General features: G+C 28.9%; 3 protein-coding genes across 5 annotated transcripts; 1 reads left to right on the forward strand and 2 right to left on the reverse strand.

The window, feature by feature from the left end:
• Nucleotides 1–619: 619 nt before the first annotated feature.
• On the forward strand, nt 620–3187 carry LOC148202830 (protein C2-DOMAIN ABA-RELATED 9-like). Its single transcript, XM_088108178.1, has 3 exons — nt 620–736; nt 1133–1228; nt 2882–3187. The coding sequence occupies exons 1-3, from the start codon at nt 623–625 to the stop codon at nt 3185–3187; spliced, it is 516 nt and encodes a 171-aa protein (XP_087964304.1). The 5' UTR covers nt 620–622.
• A 1563-nt stretch (nt 3188–4750) lies between these two features.
• LOC148202831 (MLP-like protein 328) lies at nt 4751–6368 on the reverse strand. Its single transcript, XM_088110731.1, has 2 exons — nt 6145–6368; nt 4751–5227 (listed from the first exon to the last, which is right to left on the reverse strand). Exons 1-2 carry the CDS (start codon nt 6338–6340, stop codon nt 4974–4976), a joined length of 450 nt encoding a protein of 149 aa, XP_087966857.1. The 5' UTR covers nt 6341–6368; the 3' UTR covers nt 4751–4973.
• Nucleotides 6369–12525: 6157 nt separating this feature from the next.
• On the reverse strand, nt 12526–20921 carry LOC124844641 (uncharacterized). Of its 3 annotated transcripts, XM_088110897.1 has the most exons (8): nt 20431–20921; nt 19047–19288; nt 18829–18951; nt 18202–18318; nt 17892–18074; nt 16586–16739; nt 13137–13302; nt 12526–12842 (listed from the first exon to the last, which is right to left on the reverse strand). In XM_088110897.1, coding segments are annotated over exons 1-8 (1383 nt in total). In that variant the 5' UTR covers nt 20828–20921; the 3' UTR covers nt 12526–12841. The 3 variants fall into 3 exon arrangements, with proteins under 3 accessions (XP_087967023.1, XP_087967022.1, XP_087967024.1); XM_088110896.1 differs by lacking the exon at nt 12526–12842 and having other exon boundaries at nt 12890–13302; nt 20431–20920; XM_088110898.1 differs by lacking the exon at nt 12526–12842 and having other exon boundaries at nt 13062–13302; nt 16586–16727; nt 20431–20918.
• Between the last annotated feature and the right edge of the window lie 207 nt (nt 20922–21128).

The following is a 21128-nucleotide window of genomic DNA, read 5'->3' on the forward strand; positions in this document are numbered from 1 at the left end:
ATGAAACGATAACTTTATGGAAAATGATATTTGAACAACTTGTTTTAACAACATTTAGACACTGGACGCGTGTCTAAATGTGATTGGTGCACGTGGAATTTTTTTTTAAAATGAAAGAATGACGTGATGAGAGAATTGGGGGCAGATTCAAAATATAGGGTTATTTCGAAAATTTGAGATTGAAATGTTTTCAGAAAAAGAAGCTAGAGAACATTTCATCGAAGGTGCTCCATGAAATGTTCTCCAGCTTCTCTCTTTGAAAACATTTCAATCTCAAATTTTCGAAATAACCCTACATTTTGAATCTGCTCCCAATTCTCTCATTGCCACGTCTTTCTTTCATTTAAAAAAAATTTTCCACGTGCACCAGTTACATTTAGACACGCGTTCAGTGTCTAAATATTGTCAAAACAGGTTGTTCAAATATTATTTTTCTAACTTTATATATATATATATATATTGTTCGATTGAGCCTGTTTGTAGGGTCTTGAAACAGGAGGAACCACACATTTCGAATGTAAGCGAAAACTGTTAAAAATAAAAATGAAACCTTCGTAAAAAAATCTTGTGTTTAGACATCAAAGTGTTTGTTTTCGAGGGAAGAAGAAGAAGGTGTGTTTCAATGGACAATAGTGTGTTAGGTATTCTCAAACTTCGAATCATAAAAGGCATTAATCTTGCAATTCGTGATTCTCATGCCAGTGATCCTTATGTCGTCGTCACAATGGGTGATCAGGTTTACACCTTTTCCAACCCTATCTTTTCTTTTGCTTTCAAACCTTCATTTCATCAATAATCATTCTTCTGTGTTCATCTTCTTAACCATGTTTGGTTGTATGTCTGTGTAAGGATACAGAAAGAAAAAAATGTGAGAAAGTATAGGAAGAAACACTCCCAGCAACCTCTCAATATAAAATTTTACATATTTTGATCAAAATTTGCAGATAAAACACTTTTTGGACCGTTAAGAATATATTTGAACAGTGTTTTTTTTTCCTATAAATAGTTAACAGTAAAACTAATTTTCCATAAAGTAAAATTAGTTTATATACAAATTAAAATTAAAAAGTATTTATAGAAAAGTTTATCACCTTTTTTATAAGTCTAAACATTTATCTCATAACTCATGCAGAAGCTGAAGACGCGTGTTATAAAAAGCAACTGCAATCCTACGTGGGATGAAGAAATGACCCTTTACGTAAAGGATGTTAATACCCCATTACATCTGGTAAGTTCTCATGCAATCTACATTAACAGAAAAAAAAATATATTATCTTAATAAAAAGAAAATCTTATCGTAATAAAATTAAAATTAAAATTAACTTATAATAATATCGATAAAATATCTTAAAATATTAAACATAAATTTATAACTCACACAAATTGAAATATAAATTTGTATCTTATACAATACGTGACCCGATTTCATTACCAATGATTAATTTTATACAAAGTACTATAGACAAGTCACATTATGTTTTTCTTTTTACAAATATATGAATTTCTTTATCATGTTATATATATATATTAGAAGTCCTACATCGATTAGAAATAAGATTAATGTAAAGTATATAAGTGAGTGTAAACTTCATTTTACAAATCGATTTTATAGGATTGAGTTAAATTTAAAATCTACTTCTTAACATAATATCAAAGTCATAGTTAGAATCTATTCTAACAATATTTATTATTTGTTGGACATGTTGTTCCATCTGCTATACAAACTTCACCTTACAACCTATTAAAAGAGTTGTGTTAGTCACAAACAAAGTTTCCATCACACCCAAGATTACCACCAGATAAAAGAGAAGTTGTGCACATAAGTTATCCGAGAAAAAAAAAGTGAGGAAAAAAATTGTATGCAACATTTAAAAAAAATCATTTACATCATACCACTTGGTATCAAATGTAAGAAAATCCATTTACGTCATACCTTATAAAATTCGACGTATGTTAGACTTTATAAGACCCGACAATCATAAGGGATTTGAGATACAAATATTACTCTTATTTACAAAAATTTCATCATGGTTTTTTAATATTTAATTCTTTATAGTAGACTGTAAATTATATGACATAAAAACCGTATTTTTCATTAGGATTTAATTAATCTACATAGAAAACTACTTCCCCTTGTTATATAACTTGTAAGATTTTGAGTATATGTATATTTCAAAATTTACGCTTCTTTCTCTAACTATTTTTATTTTTGTTTTCATTAATCGAGTAGAACCATCTATTATTTATAAGTTTTTTTTTATAACGACCGTATAATTGGTTTTGTTGATTATTACGTTTATCAATTATGACGTTCATTTTGTTATACTAAGTGAACATGTTTAAGATGTTTTTAGTTTAATTCATTTTACATTGTTTAACCCATTATTCCAAAAGAATCGGCTAATCCAATATTGTAATTAATTGTATAAGAATATTTTGATTTCCAAAAGCTTAGAATAATTACTATGCAAACCACTATACCAACAAGTAATTTATTTCAGCATGGAATAATTACCTTGTTCTTTAAATCAAAACTCGTACGAAATTGATTACAAAAGATAGCATTTGATCAATTATATTTTTCACCAACCTTCTTTTAACCAAATAAGATTTTTCGTTTTCTTTAAATAATACTTGTTTATCTTTAATATTTGAAAACTTTATAAGTTTTAAGTTTTTATGTTTTCTAAATCTAAAATAAAAAATTAAATTAAAAAATATGTTTTTTCATTATTTTTACATTTATGTCACAAATTACCCATACCCATGACATAAGTGAATGTAACCTTTGTATTATTTTCCATGACACTTGATTTTTCTCTTCTTCTTTTAAGTACTCATAGATTTGTATGAATATTTTGCATTTTGTTTTTGTACGTAGACAGTTTATGACAAAGACACTTTCACTGTGGATGACAAAATGGGTGAGGCAGAAATAGACTTCATACCTTTTCTTAAGTGTAAGAAGATGGAATTGAAAAACCTCCCAAATGGTTGCGCAGTGAAGAGGATCCAACCGAATAGAAGTAATTACCTTGCTGAAGAGAGCAGTTGTGTTTGGAATGATGGTGATATTGTCCAAAAAATGATTTTGAGATTGAAAAATGTTGAGAGGGGTGAAGTGGTTGTGCAAATTCAGTGGGTTGATGTTGTTGGTTTCAAGGGCTTATCACATATAAAACTTTGACCATGTTTTCGTATATCAAACTTTGAAACCTAAGCTCACAACTCCATACATTAATAGGGTATTAATTTAATCTATTTTGATGTACTTGTACCAAAAGAGATTGCATATATTTTAAGATTAAATAAATTAATAGAAGTATTTGTTTTTCCTCTTCTTTTGTTTTGGACTTCGGTACGGGCTACCTTGTCATCTTATTAAATCCTATTAGGATGGTAAAAAAATATGTAGATATGGGTATCTGTGGATAAAATATGTTACGGATAGTTATTATATGTGAATATTTATTATCCGTAGGGTAACATGTAGCGGGTATTTTAATATTCGTTTCTAAACGGGTCGAGTACGAGTAGTGTATTATCCGACCCGCGAGTACTAGTTACCCGCAAAAAATAAAAAAAAAAATTAATTTATATATTTTTTAATTAAATGTAATTAACAATAAAATTAAATTATATTTTATTAGGTTAAATTTAATTAAAATTAAATTTTAATTTATATTTAATTTAATTTATATAATATTATATATATTTTTTGTAATTTTATTTATATTTTATTTTAAAAACGTATAAAATATTTTTTTTTGTACTACGAATTTTAAAATATCCGCGAGTATTTTCTAAACGGATATCCGCGTAGGTAACAGATCGAGTAGTGGGTACAGTTTTATTCGATGGATCGGATTGCGGATTGACACTATCCATGTCCGACCCGTTATCATCACTAAACGTTACACAAAAAAGTAATATTAAGAACATAATTACATAAATAAAATTTATATATATATATATATATATATATATATAGTATAATTATGTTCTTAATATTACACCTATGTTTTATAATAAAATAATAATATTAAATTAACTATGTTACACAAGGATAAATAACATATGTATACGCTTCACTTTAATTTATATTTTTATTTTATCAAAATTTAAGTATAATATAGTTACTTTTTAAATTAAAAAAATCAAATTATCATTTGAGAAAGAGCCTGTAGTGCTTTTTCTCTGTCATTTTCTCATGTCAGTGTTTTCTTCTATGATAATGTGTTATCTAACTCATTTTAGAATATCGTCCATGTCTTGAATATGTTAATCTTTGGGGTCATTTTTAGTACCCTACAAAGTTGGTCCATTTATGCATAAGAAAAAGTTGCTATAAATGAAAAGGTTATTAGAAAAGAGATTTACCTAAATCATATACACTTTTAAGAAGGCATGATAAGGTGGGTCAATCTCGACAAGGTTGGCTTTTCCAATCTGCTCCATCTCTGGTCCATTAATATATATTTTTAAATTAAAATTAATAAAAGAATAATTTAATTATTTAAAACAGGTAAATATATAATATTATTGTAATTTAAATTATTAACACTTATAAAATAAATTTTAATTATTAATTATAATAGAATAATTTAATTTGTAAATATATAATAATTTTAATTTATTAAATTAGAGATTATTTTCCAATATTACGTCGTTTTATATTTACATAAAGTAAATATAAGAAAAACCTAACATTCATCCTCTTAGGCTTTTCCATTATCAAGACCATACAATATCCAAAGCTCCATTTATTCATACATCAACATTACACACTTTTGATACATTATTATAAGATAAATGGCTTAAAGAAACTAACTTTTTAAGCCTAGATAAAACCACGTGTTTTTTTTAAATAAGAGCTTGACACATTCCATGGAAGGATAAAATAAATATGCTGAAAATAGCATATTGCTACTAACTTTAAAATCAACATTCCAGAATTAGAAAGTAAATCGACATCAACCTTTGACTAAATTAGCATCAATGTCTTTGACGATATTAATGATAAATTGCTGGTATTTGTTTGGTGGAGGGATGTGTTCATTGAACTTCTCATATTCTATTCTCAGTTTCAATATTCCTTTCTCAACCTTCACAATGGCCTTGTAGCTTTTGTATAACTCCAAGGCATTTCCTCCAACAGCAACATAAGTTATTTTCTTGTTCACTTCATCAATTATAACCCTTTCCTTGAATATTTCCTCTTTTCCCTCTGACAAAACAATCAACAAAAAATATTGTAATTTGAGATCTTATACAATCTTATTATATATTTGACTATTAAAAAACAATATTTTTTATGTTATATGGTCATAATTTAACAAATTATATGATCTTGTATCAACTTTATATTATTCAATGTTTTTAATTTTTTTTACGGGTTAATTTTATATAGGAGCTCACCATTTCTTTTTCTTATGTCTATTTATCATTTTTTTTACCGTCCTTCGATAAGAAATAACCTTAACTACAATTTTCAAATTAAAAAGTCTGCAATTGTTTGATAATATGAACATACATACTTTCAGTAAATTTTAATTAAATTAAAGTGGTATAAGTATTCATTTATAAGTTATTACTTAAACAAATCTTATCTTTTAGCTCTTACACTTGAAATTAATAATTTTTTATCCCTTATATGTATACACTACTTTTAATCTCTTGTCTCTAATATTTTAAACAATTAGGATTCAAAAATAATATCCATAAACTAAAATGGAATAAATAATATCTGTTGAAAAGTATGATTTTAAATATTGAAACCGAAAGAATAAAGTTATAAATTGTAGAAACTAAATGAGTAATTGAATCAGTTAAAAATAAATAAACATACAACAAATAAAAAAAATGCATCATGCATGTGGTATATTTCATTAACTTCGTTAAATAATAATACAAATAATAACTAAACAATCACTTTAGTCTTTGAAATTGTGAGCTTTTTCTAATTTAATTTTTATAATTAACAAAATTTAAAAAACGATTTGAGCATATAAACTTGAAAATGCGCTTGCTGAATTTTCATTATTTTACCATAATTCTTTTGGTTTTCTATAAATATGTTTTCTATAAAAAAAATAACTATTTAACTATTCTAGTAATAATAATAATAAATAATAATAATAATACCTATATTATACTTCCAAAGCTTGACAGAGCCTGGAGTGTTCCATTCTCCTTCGTGGATCTCAACAGCATGCAGCTTTTCACTGTGTACGTTGCTTGGAATTTGCTGATTTTGGCTTTTCAGAAACATGAAGAACTTCTCAGCACTCGATTTCAGTTCTACCCTTTCTTCAAGGACACACATTTCAGCCTTACCCATACCTTTCAGATCGATCACCTCAACTTCACTTCTACTTTCTATCTCTTCTTATCTTCCCTCTCTCTATATATACACACACAAAACTTCAATCTTATTATTCCATTTATTAATTATTTGAATAAGTCACATCAATTTTTAAATTCTCAATATATATATTCTTATTCATCTCATGCTTTCTTTCTTCTTCTCTTTTTTTCTTTTTTAATTTAACGGGTTAATGAATTATCTACTCAAACTATTAAAATACTTTTTTTAATTTTAATTTCTCTATTTTATATTACGAGTTGTCATAACTCCTTATTCTCAATTTGTGTTATGAAATTACATTAACTAGATAAAAATATAGAACTAAATTAAGAAAATTTAAAATAGAAATATTATTACAGTGAGATAAAAAAAACTATTTAACCAAAAACGTTGTTACCATAAAAAGTAATTTTATGAGAATTATTTGAAGAGACACGTGTGATAGTAGGAGACTATTAATATTTTAAGGATATGAAGACGAGAATAAAAATATTTACTTTTTTAAGAAAAAAATATTTCTAAAAGATCTTTTTTTTTCGAGAATAGATTTTAATTAAGATTGAAGGTGAGAATTTAATTTTCCATTTTAAAATAAAAGGTTTACTAAAAAAATATGTTATTGCTGCTATTATTATTAGATCATTTAAAAGTGATAATGAATAGATTTTTCGTTTAAAAAACAATAACACATTATTCCCTTATTTCTAAACACATTTTATGAATATTCTTAGTAATTTTTCCTTACGAAATACAAAATTTACTATTTCTGGAAATCATAACAGTCAAGATTCACGAATTCAAGGTATCTGAAAAATTCTCTTTGATATCGACTTCCCCTAGAGAAATTACTTCATCTCTTCTACGTATATAATAATCACATAAATAACAGGACAGTTGAGCAATGGTTTAAAAATCGAACTGGTTAAGGTACTGGTCTAATGTTTAATAGTTGAATAAGTTGAACTGAAAAATTAAACTAAAAAATTATTATATTAATTAAAGATATGTAACGCCAAAGCATATATGAGAAAGGACTATATATATATCTATCAAAAAGAATATTTACAAACATATTTTAGAAGACTTATATTAAATATTTTCATTAAAAATTTAATATTTGACTCATTTAAGTATTACAAGTATGTAACATCGACTACATGGATTATGATAAGTTTAAAGTACATCATTATTCATTCCTCAAAATATGTTATGATTCACTCTCCCAAACACTAACATGTGATTAATGATATAATAAATTCTCATAATTAGATATCTTACTTTACATGACTTAGACCATTACTAAAGTAAGACAATCTCTCTTAGTACACATATATTTGTTTTGTTATAAAATCACACCTCATACATAAGTATGTCAATTCATGCATACACATATTGTTAGGTTTATAAAGGAGGGTTTAACTAGGAGACATAATACCAATGAGATTTGAGTCTAACCACATAAAGAATTGACATTATTCTCTACCAAAAACACCTTAAGACAATGGGTTAATGAATCTCCACCTTTATAGAATGCTCTACTTTCTCATTTTACCAAAAAAGATTGATTATGATGTTCAAGATCCTTGCAGATATTCACATGAGTAAACAATCAAATTTATTGGGTGAACCTAGTTCATCAAATCAATTACTTGATTCTCAAATTAGTGTTGTGCATCGATACCGAGACATGAAAAACACCCATTATTGTAAAGCCAAGTATTTGTTAGCCTTAGTACAAAGAACTCACTTTGAATAGATTTAGTTGTTAAAATCATATTGAAATTTGATTGACCTAAATCCCTTCAAAACAACCCAGACAAATCCTAGGGAATGATTCTCAAATGAATTCAGTGAAATCAATTGATTCGATCTAGTTATGAGATTTATGGTTTTAATTTTTAAAAGCTAATTTTATCGCATTTGGATAAGTTAGTTGTCTAATATTATTGCAAAAGCCAGTTTAATTGATGATAATTAAACATTGTAAATAAAATTGGAACCTTATGGAAAGAGAGAAACTCATGAAAAAGAAAGTCTTCTATCTTTATAAAAAGCACATGTACTAGTGTGAAAGAAAAAGAAAATTTAAGGAACACGTTCTAGTATGCACCTAGTATTGTCAAAACGAATTAAAACTCGTGGACCAATCCGGCTCACCACAAGTTTGAGCCGGATTGGGTTTTAAAAAAATTGTAAATTTTGATATGGGCTAAAACTGAATCTGACCTACTAAGAATCTGATTCACCCAAGTTAAATCCCTGTTGAGCCGAACCCACCCATAAATTATTTATTTAATTTGAGATCTCTGTTTATAAATTAAATAAATGATAATGATATGATAAGAAAGTAAATAATTTAACTATAGAAAAATTAGAGAATCAACTTGTTCTTTTGTATTTATTTTATTTCTTTTGTATTTGTTGTTTTTCTTTTGTCATATATTGTTTTTCTTTTTTTCATTTATTTTATTTGTTTTAGGATAGACTGTATGATAAAGAATGGACATTCAATATGTCTAATTCAATGATTGACAAATGTGACCTAAGAGAAAAAATAAACATGTAGATGCATTTGAAACTTAGAACACCAAAAACTATTATCATACTCAAATTTCCATTATGAATTCCATTTTCACTTTTTTTTTATTGTGAAGTAATATGACAATAAGATCTATTCAAGGATTCCATTGAAGGGGTAATATAGAATAGAAAAATGGATTGGAAACAACTATGAATGAAATTTAATAACGTATGATGAAAGAAGTAGATAAATAGACATATCAACATGCATAAGATTTCATAAGAAATAAGACAGAAATCAAAAATAGAAAAAGTGAAAAAGACTCCAGATATGCAAGAGATGGAAGGAAAATAGGTGATTTACTACTTGAGGTTGAATAAGCATATATATTAATCTCCTAGATAAATTCCAATAAAACATTTGATCATTGAAAGTTCAAAAATGCTAGTCGTTATTTATATTGAAATATTTAATTCTAATTTTAAAACAATTCAAGCTCATATATAGCCAAAAATCACAACAAATAAATATAGGAAAATCTGAATTCTAAGAGTTCAAGTATCCTTTTAATCATTATTGTTTGGCCAAAAGAATAGTATGTGTTTTGGGTAGGAAGGGCAACGCACATAAGTATTCACAATGATAAAATATTATTTATTCTTGATCAAGTTTTCACAAATTTACTTTTTATATTACTCTAAAAGACCTTTTACCAATTATATATATATAAATTCATCTTCATCTTTGTTTTAACTTGAGGTTATATATATATATATATATATATATATATATATATATATATATATATATATATATATATATATATATATATATATATATATATATATATATATATATATATATATATATATATATATATATATATATATATATATATATATATATATATATATATCATGTTTTATATTACTTTTTTTTCCTCATCTCTCTGGTCAAAGTCGCATCAATTTAAGCTTGAGTGATGCACTTGTTTTCCTTTCTTCTTGCACTCCTTTACATTCGTTTGGCAGCTCCATATGCAGCTTGAGAAGTGTCCAACTAAAACTTATTCTAAACATTATTTGCACCTAAATAGGCAAGAATTAAATTTTAGGAAATACATACTAAACAAAATAATTTGTTGTTGAATAAGAACATTTTTGCTGTCTTATCATGCTTCTGATAATTCTTCTAGGAATGACATGTCCTTTTTTTTCAATTTTTCTATCTTATTCATGCACTCATGATATATTTGGTGGAATTATATTCCCTCTTTTGCTAGATTTTTTTTTTAAATATTAGTGTTTACATATCCTATACATAATTTTGTGTTGAGGAATATATAATGAATGTTAAGCATAAACTATTTTCTTGGATTGTTTTTAATATAACTGAATTGGTTTTTAATAATATTATACAAAGCTTCGACTGTAGTTTTATATTATAGACGACAAATAGAAAAATAAAGAAATTATAAACAAATAAGCTATTTGGTTTAACTATATGCATGCCAATAAAATAATGATTTTGACAATTTAATGGTTAGTTGTTAATGGGATATATGCTTTGTTATGTAGTGTAGTACCACTGACAGAGCATTTTCCTTTTTCATATTCTGGCCAGGCTTCTATAATATCAGAGATGCTGCCAATAATATAACTTATTTAATCCTTCTTCACATAAAATTTAATTCAATTCTGTGTAGTAATTAAGAAAATATCTAGATTGAGCTTAATTATTCATATTATTAAATAAATAGATAATAATTCGTCCATTTTTATTCTCAAATCTATAAAATATTTAAAATGAATTTAATTATTCATATGATTAAGTAAATAGATAAATAATTGGTCCCTTTATATTTTGTAGTGTAGTCATATCACATGGAACCGTAAGACAATAAAAAGTGGGTTATATTATTTTTATTATAAGCATCACTGCACTAAAAAGAGATTCTTGTGTCTGTACTACCAAGTTATATGTAGCATCTCAAATATACATTAAAAAAATTATAAAGGATTGAAATGACATCAACGGAACCCATGAAGATAAATTTTGAGCAAATTTGATTAAATTTAAAATATGTAGTTTTTAAATAAATAATTTAAAATAAGTAGTTTTTAAATAAATAATTTAAAATAATTACTTATTTAATACATTATCACATAATTGAGTTTTTTCTTTTTTCCAATATTTTTGACTTTATAATTCAATTTATTTTTCGCCGTGTCCTATTTTCGATAACAATCAATTAATTTATTAATTCTTTTAAATCTATTTTCTTCTAACTAAATCACAAACCAGAGTTATTTCTATTTCTAAATTATATAATTAATTTTTTTTTTACTTTTTAAAATGTATAATTTTAGATTATATAGTCTGGAAGTAAAAAATAAACTTTTCATTGTGTGATCTATATTTATATTTTTAAATTACAAAAATAATTTTTATATTTATAAAAGTGTAGACTTCGGGAGCATGAAAACAATAATAAATATTTAATAAACAAAGAGAAGTGGTTGAAAAATAAAAAGATTCAACTACATTAATAATAAAATGAAACCTTTAAAACATTAACTGTGAGTGACATGACATTGGGAGATGTTAATCATTCTCTTCTTTACCATATCAGACTGTACATTCAGTAAAAAAAAAAAGAGTAATTAGTTTTTATTATAATTGTCTAACATCTAAGAAGTACTTGTTTGCATAAAAAAGAATGATTTTTTCACACTTTTTTTATGAGGATTTAAATAACTTGATAAATTTGAATAAGGTAAGTTTAGATGAAAAATTTATATATTTTTTTAGTTTAAATTTTAAAATTTCAAATTATTAAATGTTATTTTATTTTTGTAAAATAAACATTTCAAGGATGAAATGAGACTATTAATTTAGATGATTAATGATTAAAGATGTGTTAATAAGTTGTATGTTATAATACCACTTATATTTAAAGATGTATTAATTATTCGAATTTTGTTATTTATCGAAAAACATATATTCTTGAACATAAACAAATATTTCTTATTATTTTGTATTGTTTTTTAAACCTATATTATGAATAAAGTGAATGTTTAGTTTTTTAATTTAAAAATATTACGGTTCAACTCGAAGATAAAGATAATGTAATTCAGTTTATATAATTCAAAAATAGATTAATATATATATAATAATTTAGTTGAATTCATGTTTAATACAATTTAATAAAACAAAATAATTTAATTTAATTTGTTTAAATTATTTTTTAGTTCAATTTAATTCAAACAAACTATATTTTGACTTATTACAATTTTTAACTGTTCAGTATAATTAAGCTAATTTTGTCCATCCTTATACGTAACTAAAATTAATTAAATAAATAGTTAAGTTTTATATCGCTTATCATTCCTTTACTTTTTTATTTCAATTTTCCTCTTTTGTGATTTAAAATTACAATTCTAATTTTAAAATTAAATTAAAAATCAATTGAATCTTGAATTAATTATTAAATACAAACTAGATTAAATAGGATTTCAATATTTAGAGAACTGGATTATTTATTATTTAATATTTTAATCTATGAATAATGTAACGTTTCCGATAACTTAGAGAGAATATTGACTACTCACACACATCAACACGAGACTTTTCAATATGCACGCTTAACCATGAAGTTCTTATGGGTTAGGCTATCGAAAAACAAATGCATTTCGATAATATGAGTAGCCAAATCAATCTCTTTAAGTTATCCTTCAACTGTATAGTCTCATATCTATACAGTCTCTAGATCCCTCTCATTTTGGTGTATGTTCAATTCATCCATGTGTCCTTTTCACTGGAAACCTGCCAGGAACGACTCCTTGTTTGTGCCCCTTGCACTTCATGCCTTTTACATCGACAATCTCCGCCCTCGTCAGTGTCCGGGTGTCACAAATAACTCTTTACATCTTTTTTATTTCGACCTTAACTTACCTGTATTGTAAAATTTAGAGAAAACATAGTATATTTGATTTAATGAATGACTGTGAAAATTAACTATATAATTGAATATTAAAATTTTAAAATATTCTCCTTAGAACCCTATTCTACCCTGTCTAGCAAAAGAAGTCAAACTCGCCACATGGTCATACCAAACTAAGACATATGCATCATGGATTTTATAGTACCTATTTTCTCCATACACAAACTCCATATAAATATGATTATTTGATTATGTCAAATGATTCATGTCAGCCAAAAATATATAGATGAAGCGATGAAGGATACTACTTGAAAAGATCAGAGACATCCGTCCTGGATCTAACCATTACAGTGGATGTAGACAAACCATTCTTTTTGTCAGAAATCGTTCGGCTGTCAACTTTCTTACTTCGTTTTTGTTCTTTATCCGAAACACTTGAGCTTCCAAATATCTGCACTGTTAAGCTTCCCCCTACAAAAAAAATATTGAATATAAAATTAAAAAAAAACAAAAACAAAAACAAAACGTAGGCTCGCATATCAGGAATTATCACCTTGTGACCACAATGTTGCTGCAATAGCATTACAAACTATGTTATCAAAATTCCTGTTGTAAATATCATGTACAAGGGTTGGAGTACCCCAAGTACTCCATTTATAATATAGTCTTCTTTAATGATAAAAAAATGAATGTTATAAATGGTTGGATTCTGCTGGATTCTATGATCCAGCTCGTTTATTAAATGGAAAAAAAAAATCTAGTCTGATAAATGTTTGGCCCAAAGAGAATAAGAAAGAGAAAAAATTAGGGTTGTCTTCTCTGATATTCCTCTCCTCCCGTAGTTTGCTCACTCAAATTGTACTTCATCTTGTTCATTGACCTTTTGCAAGACGATTTCATAGATAACACACATGCTTTCAAGAATCTTTACAATGCTCGGGTATTATGGTTTTCTTGTATATGAAAAATCATTGAGTTTGATACACCTATTACTATCCTCAAAGCTTAATGTCTTTTTCTGCCAATCTGTGGTGATTTTGCCAGATATTTCCAACCACTCTACACCAAACATTATGTTATGCGTTCCAAATCCAAGACATACGCTTTTGATTACAAAAGTATACTGCCAAACTATTAGCTCCAAGGCTCCAGAGAGGTCACTAGATGAACATCCGGTACCATTTCCCAATCATACACCAAATTATTTTGTTTTGGTCACATCCAATCCCAGGGAATCAACCACTCCCAAGCAACCACTGTCTAGTAAGAGTAGGTTAGGAAAATTAGACAACATCCCTTCTAATTCAGCATTTTAAACTGAGATAACTATTGAGGATTGTTGCAACTTATAACTTCTGATATATTTCAAATAAAGCATGTGGATGCGTGTAGTAAGTTATTTGCATAGAATAGAATAAATTGTGTATGCAGCAGATATGTCTTATCCCTTATCACTTTTGTTATTTTTAAATGTTAACCATTTAATGACATTTAATGCTTGTTCATAACAACAAAATGTTTTTTACATTTTCACGGTTGAGGTTGTGTTTATCATTTAGGTTTTTCTTTAAGATACCAAATGTTAAGTAAGAACTTCATCGTTGGACGAAGTAAAGATCTCAGCTTATGGTATTGTCTAGTCTTTTGTAAACACTTTTTGAGATATTGCCCTTTTAGAGCTAGAGCGTTTCGCACTTTTCTTCTTCTACAAGTTTTTGGATCTTTGTTTAAGGCTTTTAAAGGGTTTAGTCAAAGACATTGTCTTGACACCCTTTCACTTTTCAAGAGTTCATCTGAATACCATTGGGTACAGTAAAACTTATGCATTTAGCATAACTCTCTTAGACGCTTTGACATGTAAGTCGTTTAGTGTTACGTCTGGAAGCTTTAACCTAGTTGTTTTCCTAAGCATTTTTCTAAGACTTTTCTATGTTGTTGGATGATTGGGGATTTGTTCCTAGACTTGTGTTTCTGCCTATCCTATTCTTCTGGTCAAGAATTTTCAGATTGTTTCTTCGTTTAATGTTATTTGATTAAACTTCAAAACATGAAAACGTTTAGACATATAAGTCTTATAGACAATTTTATCTTAACAATTCTGAGTCAAGCAACTGAGATTAGTTTATGACAATTGGGAGATTCAAAGGCCAACACCTCCAGTCGAATATCCTCCTTCAGTTCCTAAGAAAAAACCCTTATATTCATTTTCTGACATGGGAGGAACCTGGGCCATAAGGACTTCAAAGGTTCAACATACTCTTCTACTATAATCATAACTATTTGTCATTGAGCACATAAGGACTTTCCAATTTAACATAGGATAAAAATCATGTAGGATTTTGAACCAATCCCACGCCATGCCCTCCCTACATATTTTTGCTAATTGAATCTTCATCTTCGATGGAGTTCCTTGTACTGCAAATATAGGTTTCTAACTTTATGATCTATCATATCAAGTTGTCGGTGAACTGCAGCAACTCTACTCATTTGGCTGATAAAAGAAGATCGTCTGATATTGCAAGGACAAAACCCACTGCCATTCGTTAAACCATGTGAACCCACGTCCAACCCTGGCATCAACGATTGTTGTCTTTGGAATCTCTACCATATTTCACCATGGAGAGCTTCAAAAGGGACTTGGCCATCTTTTCAACACTAGACAATAAGGAGCCCAACTAAACAGTATGATCCTTTAGAGTCACTTCATGATCATGGACCCAGCATCTTGTTCCCTCATTGGTGCCTCCTAATTTTGAAGACTCACCTCAACAACAAAAAGGCAAGGTTCTAAAGCAACCAAACGTTGTGCAGTCATGTCTCCCAAACTCTCTCACTGTTGATGAGAACTTACAAATAGTATTAATTTTGTAATGAAAGAAAATACAAGTATGGCCTACGGCCCAAGTCAGAGAGCCCTCCCTCAAACTTCCAATATCGAAACAAAATTTTCTACACCTTAACATCATTTCTATTCACAAACTTCCCTCTCTCTCTTTCTGTAACTACTTTCTATTTTGTAACTAATTTCTCTACTTTCAGTTTTGTATATACTTTCTCTCTGTTATGGACTTCCCTTTCTAATTTCCTCCCTTTCATGTTGATTGTCGCTGATTGTATCATATGCTATACTCAAAATGTACGAAGTATTAACTCTAACAAGAAAACAACACTGACACATACACTACAACAATTAGTGACTTAAATATAGGACATGGTAACACCATTGACATATTTATATAATCAACATCACAAAAATGGTTATTGAGAACTAAGATTAATAGAATTCTCACTTAAAAATATATTTGCTAAGTTCACAATTTTCCTAATAGTTCAAATAACTAGTTAAGTCTTCGTACAAAAACAAACCTCAAAAAATTATGACCCCTACAATATTTTAAATATAAGTTGTCTTCTTTAATTTCTTTAACTTTTTGTTATAGCACTGTCTTGAAATGTTTAACCAAGACTAAGCGTTTGTTCACTCTCTTTACTTGTGCCCAAACTGTGTCGAAGTGTATAAGCTCAAAAAATAATTTGACACATGTCAAAAGCATGTCTGACAAATGTCATGCCCAAAGTGTCAAACACAACGACACACAAGTCTACAGAGGTCACGGTGTTTGATAGCTATTAGTGCATTCCATTATGTCAAACCTTAGACTCACTAAAATATATGGTCAACCAGGTAGTCATACCTTAAGAGAATCAGAAAATAGTGAATAATACAACTGGGACATTCAAATCATTACCATACCTAGCACAAGGGCAGCACCAACCCATCCTGTGAGACCCCACCTTTCACCAAGAAGAAACCATGCAAAACCAGCACCCCAAACTGGCTCCAGACCATAAATTATAGCTGTTTCTGTAGCTGATACATCAGACATTGCAGACAACTGCAATTGAATCTAAGAAATCTATATCAGAAAAATGAATCATCTCAAAGAAAAGCATAGTTATAAGAAAACATAGAAAAAGAATTGGCGGCTGGGTGATAAACAAAAAATATATTTTTTGGAAAAAGAATTACGGGGACAATGATGCCAAAGACACAGAACGGAGGATAATAAAAATCTCATACAATATTTGAAGCTAGAAAACAAAGGGAAAAATAGTGATAAGATAATAGTAATAACATATTAAAAAACTTAAGTCGTATTAATGCTCAAAGATATTCATAATAAGGATTAACTATTTTTTAATATTTCAAATATGTGAGCAATTTTATAAAATATATACTATACTAAAATACTTTCAAAAACTCATGGGGTGAATTTCCCTCGAGAAACTCAACATGAATCCATCATTGCATGGCAATCAATCCCAAATAAAGTAGCCAACCCCGAAGTTGTAATAGGAAAGTTGGATGATCACAAAAGTGAAGTTGAGATGCTTTCTCAAAAAAAAGAAAAAAAAAATTCCTGAAACAAAGAGAAATGGAAATCAATCCTAATTTCAAAACTCAGACATTCATTTGAGATAACCAAGACAGAATAATTCTTAAAAAAGGAAAACCTATGGATGTTTGGTTTGGCTTTTTCTTTTGTTCACTTTAAGTTTGTGTTTCTAATAAGTAGCCAAGCATTTGGGGAACCCACCCTATCATAGTACTTTCTGAGACATGATATCAATTAATAAGACCAACGTGCGGCTTGGCACCCCATAATACTCATGTTCCTTTTAGTTTCCTTTAATAATTAAAAAAAAAAACTGTTACTTGTTTATTATTCTTGTTTCTAAAAGCAAATAATGAAATGGAGAAAAGAAGTATTTTCATTGTTAAAAATGAAAAAAAAAATAATAATAAACACCCTCTAAGACTTGTTTATTATTCTTGTTTCTAAAAGCAAATAATGAAATGGAGAAAAAAAGTATTTTCATTGTTAAAAATGAAAAAAAAAATAATAATAATAAACACCCTCTAAGACTTGTTTATTATTCTTGTTTCTAAAAGCACATAATGAAATGGAGAAAAGAAGTATTTTCATTGTCAAAAATGAAAAAAAAAAATAATAATAATAATAAACACCCACTGAGGGAGGCAAGAATGATGACTTTACCTCAACCCACAAGCATAAACCAGTTGAAAATATTCCTGTATAAATTGCTGGTATCCATGGAAAACCAGTCATCCAGTCTGTAAGCATTTTCCACGTCCAAGATGATGGTAAGGGGTGCTGGAAACCATTAATGTAACCTCCAAGAAGATACCATATTGCAGAAAACAAAACAACAACGCAAATCTACATTTAAAACTTTAAAAAGGGTAAATGTTGTAAAAGGTTAAACGGAACGGTCTCGCTTTGAAATACACATAAACATAAACAGGAAAGAAAAAAGTGGCATTGCATGGACAAGTAACTAACTAACCTCATATCCAAGGAGGGGCAGAAACTTCTCCTTATTTATTCTTCTTGACAAATGTTCAGTTCTTAACATATGAATGCCAAAAGACACAGCACTTAAAAAGTTCAAAAGATCTCCAACCTGTATTCACAGCATTCAGGTAATATTTCTCCATAGTCCTTAGCCATATATACTAATATGATAGGTTCTGAATTAAAAGTGAAAAATAAAGGGTAAGAACTATTAGCAAGCCACCGGAGTTATTAACTAGAATGTACAAAAATAGGAAAGCAAAAACATCAGGTAAGCCAAATACTACCCATGCCCTACGGCTTCATCCACGCTAGTCAATCCACATGATGTGCCCCACCTATACCATTCCCTTCATATCAAGGTTGTGTTCCACGATTTAAACACCCACTCAAAGAACTCTTACCTGCTAAGTATCCCTTACTTTAGAGCCATTTTTTCTTGCACAACATTCTGGTACTCTATACTTCCATTCTTATTACCCAATATATCCCTATTTCTACTCTCCTTTCTACTCACATGAAACAGAGAATAATGACTTAAAGGCTTATTGTATCATAAACCTCAGTGTAAACGAGAATAAAAGATGAAGGAAAAAATGAAAATGAAGATCACTCTTACACGTGGAGATGAACCACTGGATTCCAGCATTCCAACTCCTACAATCGACATCAGGGCTCCAAACCAGGTTCTGGTTGGAACTGCTGCTCCAAGAAGGCCATCAAGTAACGGAACCACAATAACCTGTTATTTCACCCTCATATTCATGAAGAACTTGTTTAAAATACACTCATGAAGGAAAGGTCACTCACACAATAAGTAAAATTCAACTATCTCACAGTGAACATAGATAAAAATGATGCACGACCAGCATCAGAGGTTTGTAGTCCAAGTGCCTGCATAAGATATCCCAGACTGACCCAGATACCCAATTCTATGCCAGAATTTCTGGTACAAGAATCTCCCCATCCTCGCACTACAAATGGGATAAAAGGAATGGCAGAAAGAGCAAAGCGCACAAATGTGAAAGCTGCTGGATTCATAATTGCCTGAACCTCTTTGACAACTGGAATGTTACTTGCTAAAAATAAATTGACAAGGAAATAGTAAGATCACAAGATGTACAAAAGCACCTAGATCATTTCAAAAATTACATGTTTCTACACTCAAAATATCCATTAATAGCAATTTACCCCAAAGCAATAAATGTAATTGCAAATATACAGGTATGCATGATACACTATACATGGGACAAAATATAATTTCTTGAAAACTAATGCTTTACTTCGCAGTCGAGGTCATGTTTTGGTCTATGATAATAAATCTGTTAAAGAGAGACAAAAACGGATACAAGAAATCCTGAAATAAGAACTACACAGCATAACTCATTTTGTATAGGCTAATTGTAATAAATAGAAATAATTGTAGGAATACAAGATATAATATGTTTATAAATCATATTCTAATAAATCTTATTATAATAAGATATCCCTATAATTACAAAGATCCTAATTAAGGAAGAAAACAAACCATAAAATAAAATATTAAATCCTATGAGATCATTATGAGTTCTCTAAAATTTGATAACACATGATCGTATATTTCCAATATTTCTAACAAAATCAAAAGGTAAAACAATGCAACCAGTTGCTTAGCTTGTAATTTTCCTGTTTTACCTGAAATTTCAGCTGATACTGCCATAAATTTTCTTGTAGAGATTTATAGATAATGAATAGGCAATATATTGTTGAAACAGAGTTCAGTTATAAATAATAAAAGCTTCCCAAAAGTCATACAAAATACAGTCGCAAAAACATGTAAAGCAAGATACAGAACATAGTGGATTTGACCGTTTGAAAGTTTAAAATGGAGGAAAGCTGTGGGTCTTCGAATTTTTCTTCAAAAAACAGTTTTTCTTGATGCTGAATGGTAGAATTGAGCATGTGATCCCGACCCATCCCAACAAATCGAGTGTCATCCTATAATTGGGATTGTTTGGAGACTCAGAAATGTAAAATTGTAAGATCTTAGTATCTAACTAGTAAGATCATGATTTTTACACACCCCAGTCTGCACATAGCCATAAGCATACGCAAATAAAAGCATTAATCACTCAAAGATACAACATCTTCTTCAGCTACAATAAATTTCCTTAGTTAATTTTCGTCAACCTTTTCCAAAAACAGAGGGATTCGATAAGAGAAGGAAACAAAGGAAGGTTACCGTAAATAAAAGTGGTGACATTCAGCAAAATGATGTTTCTGACTTTCCTCGATGGGAACAGAATCCTCCGCCACAGACACCGCTTTCGGAATCCGAACACAGAGTTCCAACTTCGGGTTTGACTCAAACGGTTCGGGTTTTTATCCGAACGGGTATTCTCATTCTCCGGCGTGGGATCCGAACTCGAGTCTAGAATAACGGGCGTGTTCGATCCGTGACATGTATTGGATGTAACTGGCGAAGAAGTGTGGCGCGGGCTCTGGCCGTGCAGAGAGAATGAGGTGGAACGGTGCCGTTTGGCGCGGGAAGGATAGAGAAATGAGAAATCGTGCGGCGAAGGGGTTCTAGAAGGGTCGACGTAGAAGGGCACGGTTCTACAGTATGACTGCCAAAGCATGGTTGGCTCTGGTGACGAAGAGGAGTGAAAAAAAGAATGTACACCTTGTGAGAGTGTCCTGAGATCGTGATGTCACCGTCAATCATCAATTTTCGCACCAAAAAAAAGCATTATATTCAGATATTTATATACTTTTTTCTCAAATTTTAAAAATAAATTATATAGTCTCGTATTTGGTCGGTAAGGTTGTTTCTTCTTGCATTTCTAAGAGTTCTTTTCCTATCTCCAATCCATGAATTTGTCCCTCGGTAAATAGGAAGAGGAAAAAAAAATTGGTAAGTGGTAATTACTATTTATCCAA

This window comes from Vigna umbellata, chromosome 3, assembly GCF_029865625.1.
Source record: "Vigna umbellata cultivar VRB3 chromosome 3, Vumbellata_1.0, whole genome shotgun sequence".
NCBI classification, from domain to species: domain Eukaryota; kingdom Viridiplantae; phylum Streptophyta; class Magnoliopsida; order Fabales; family Fabaceae; genus Vigna; species Vigna umbellata.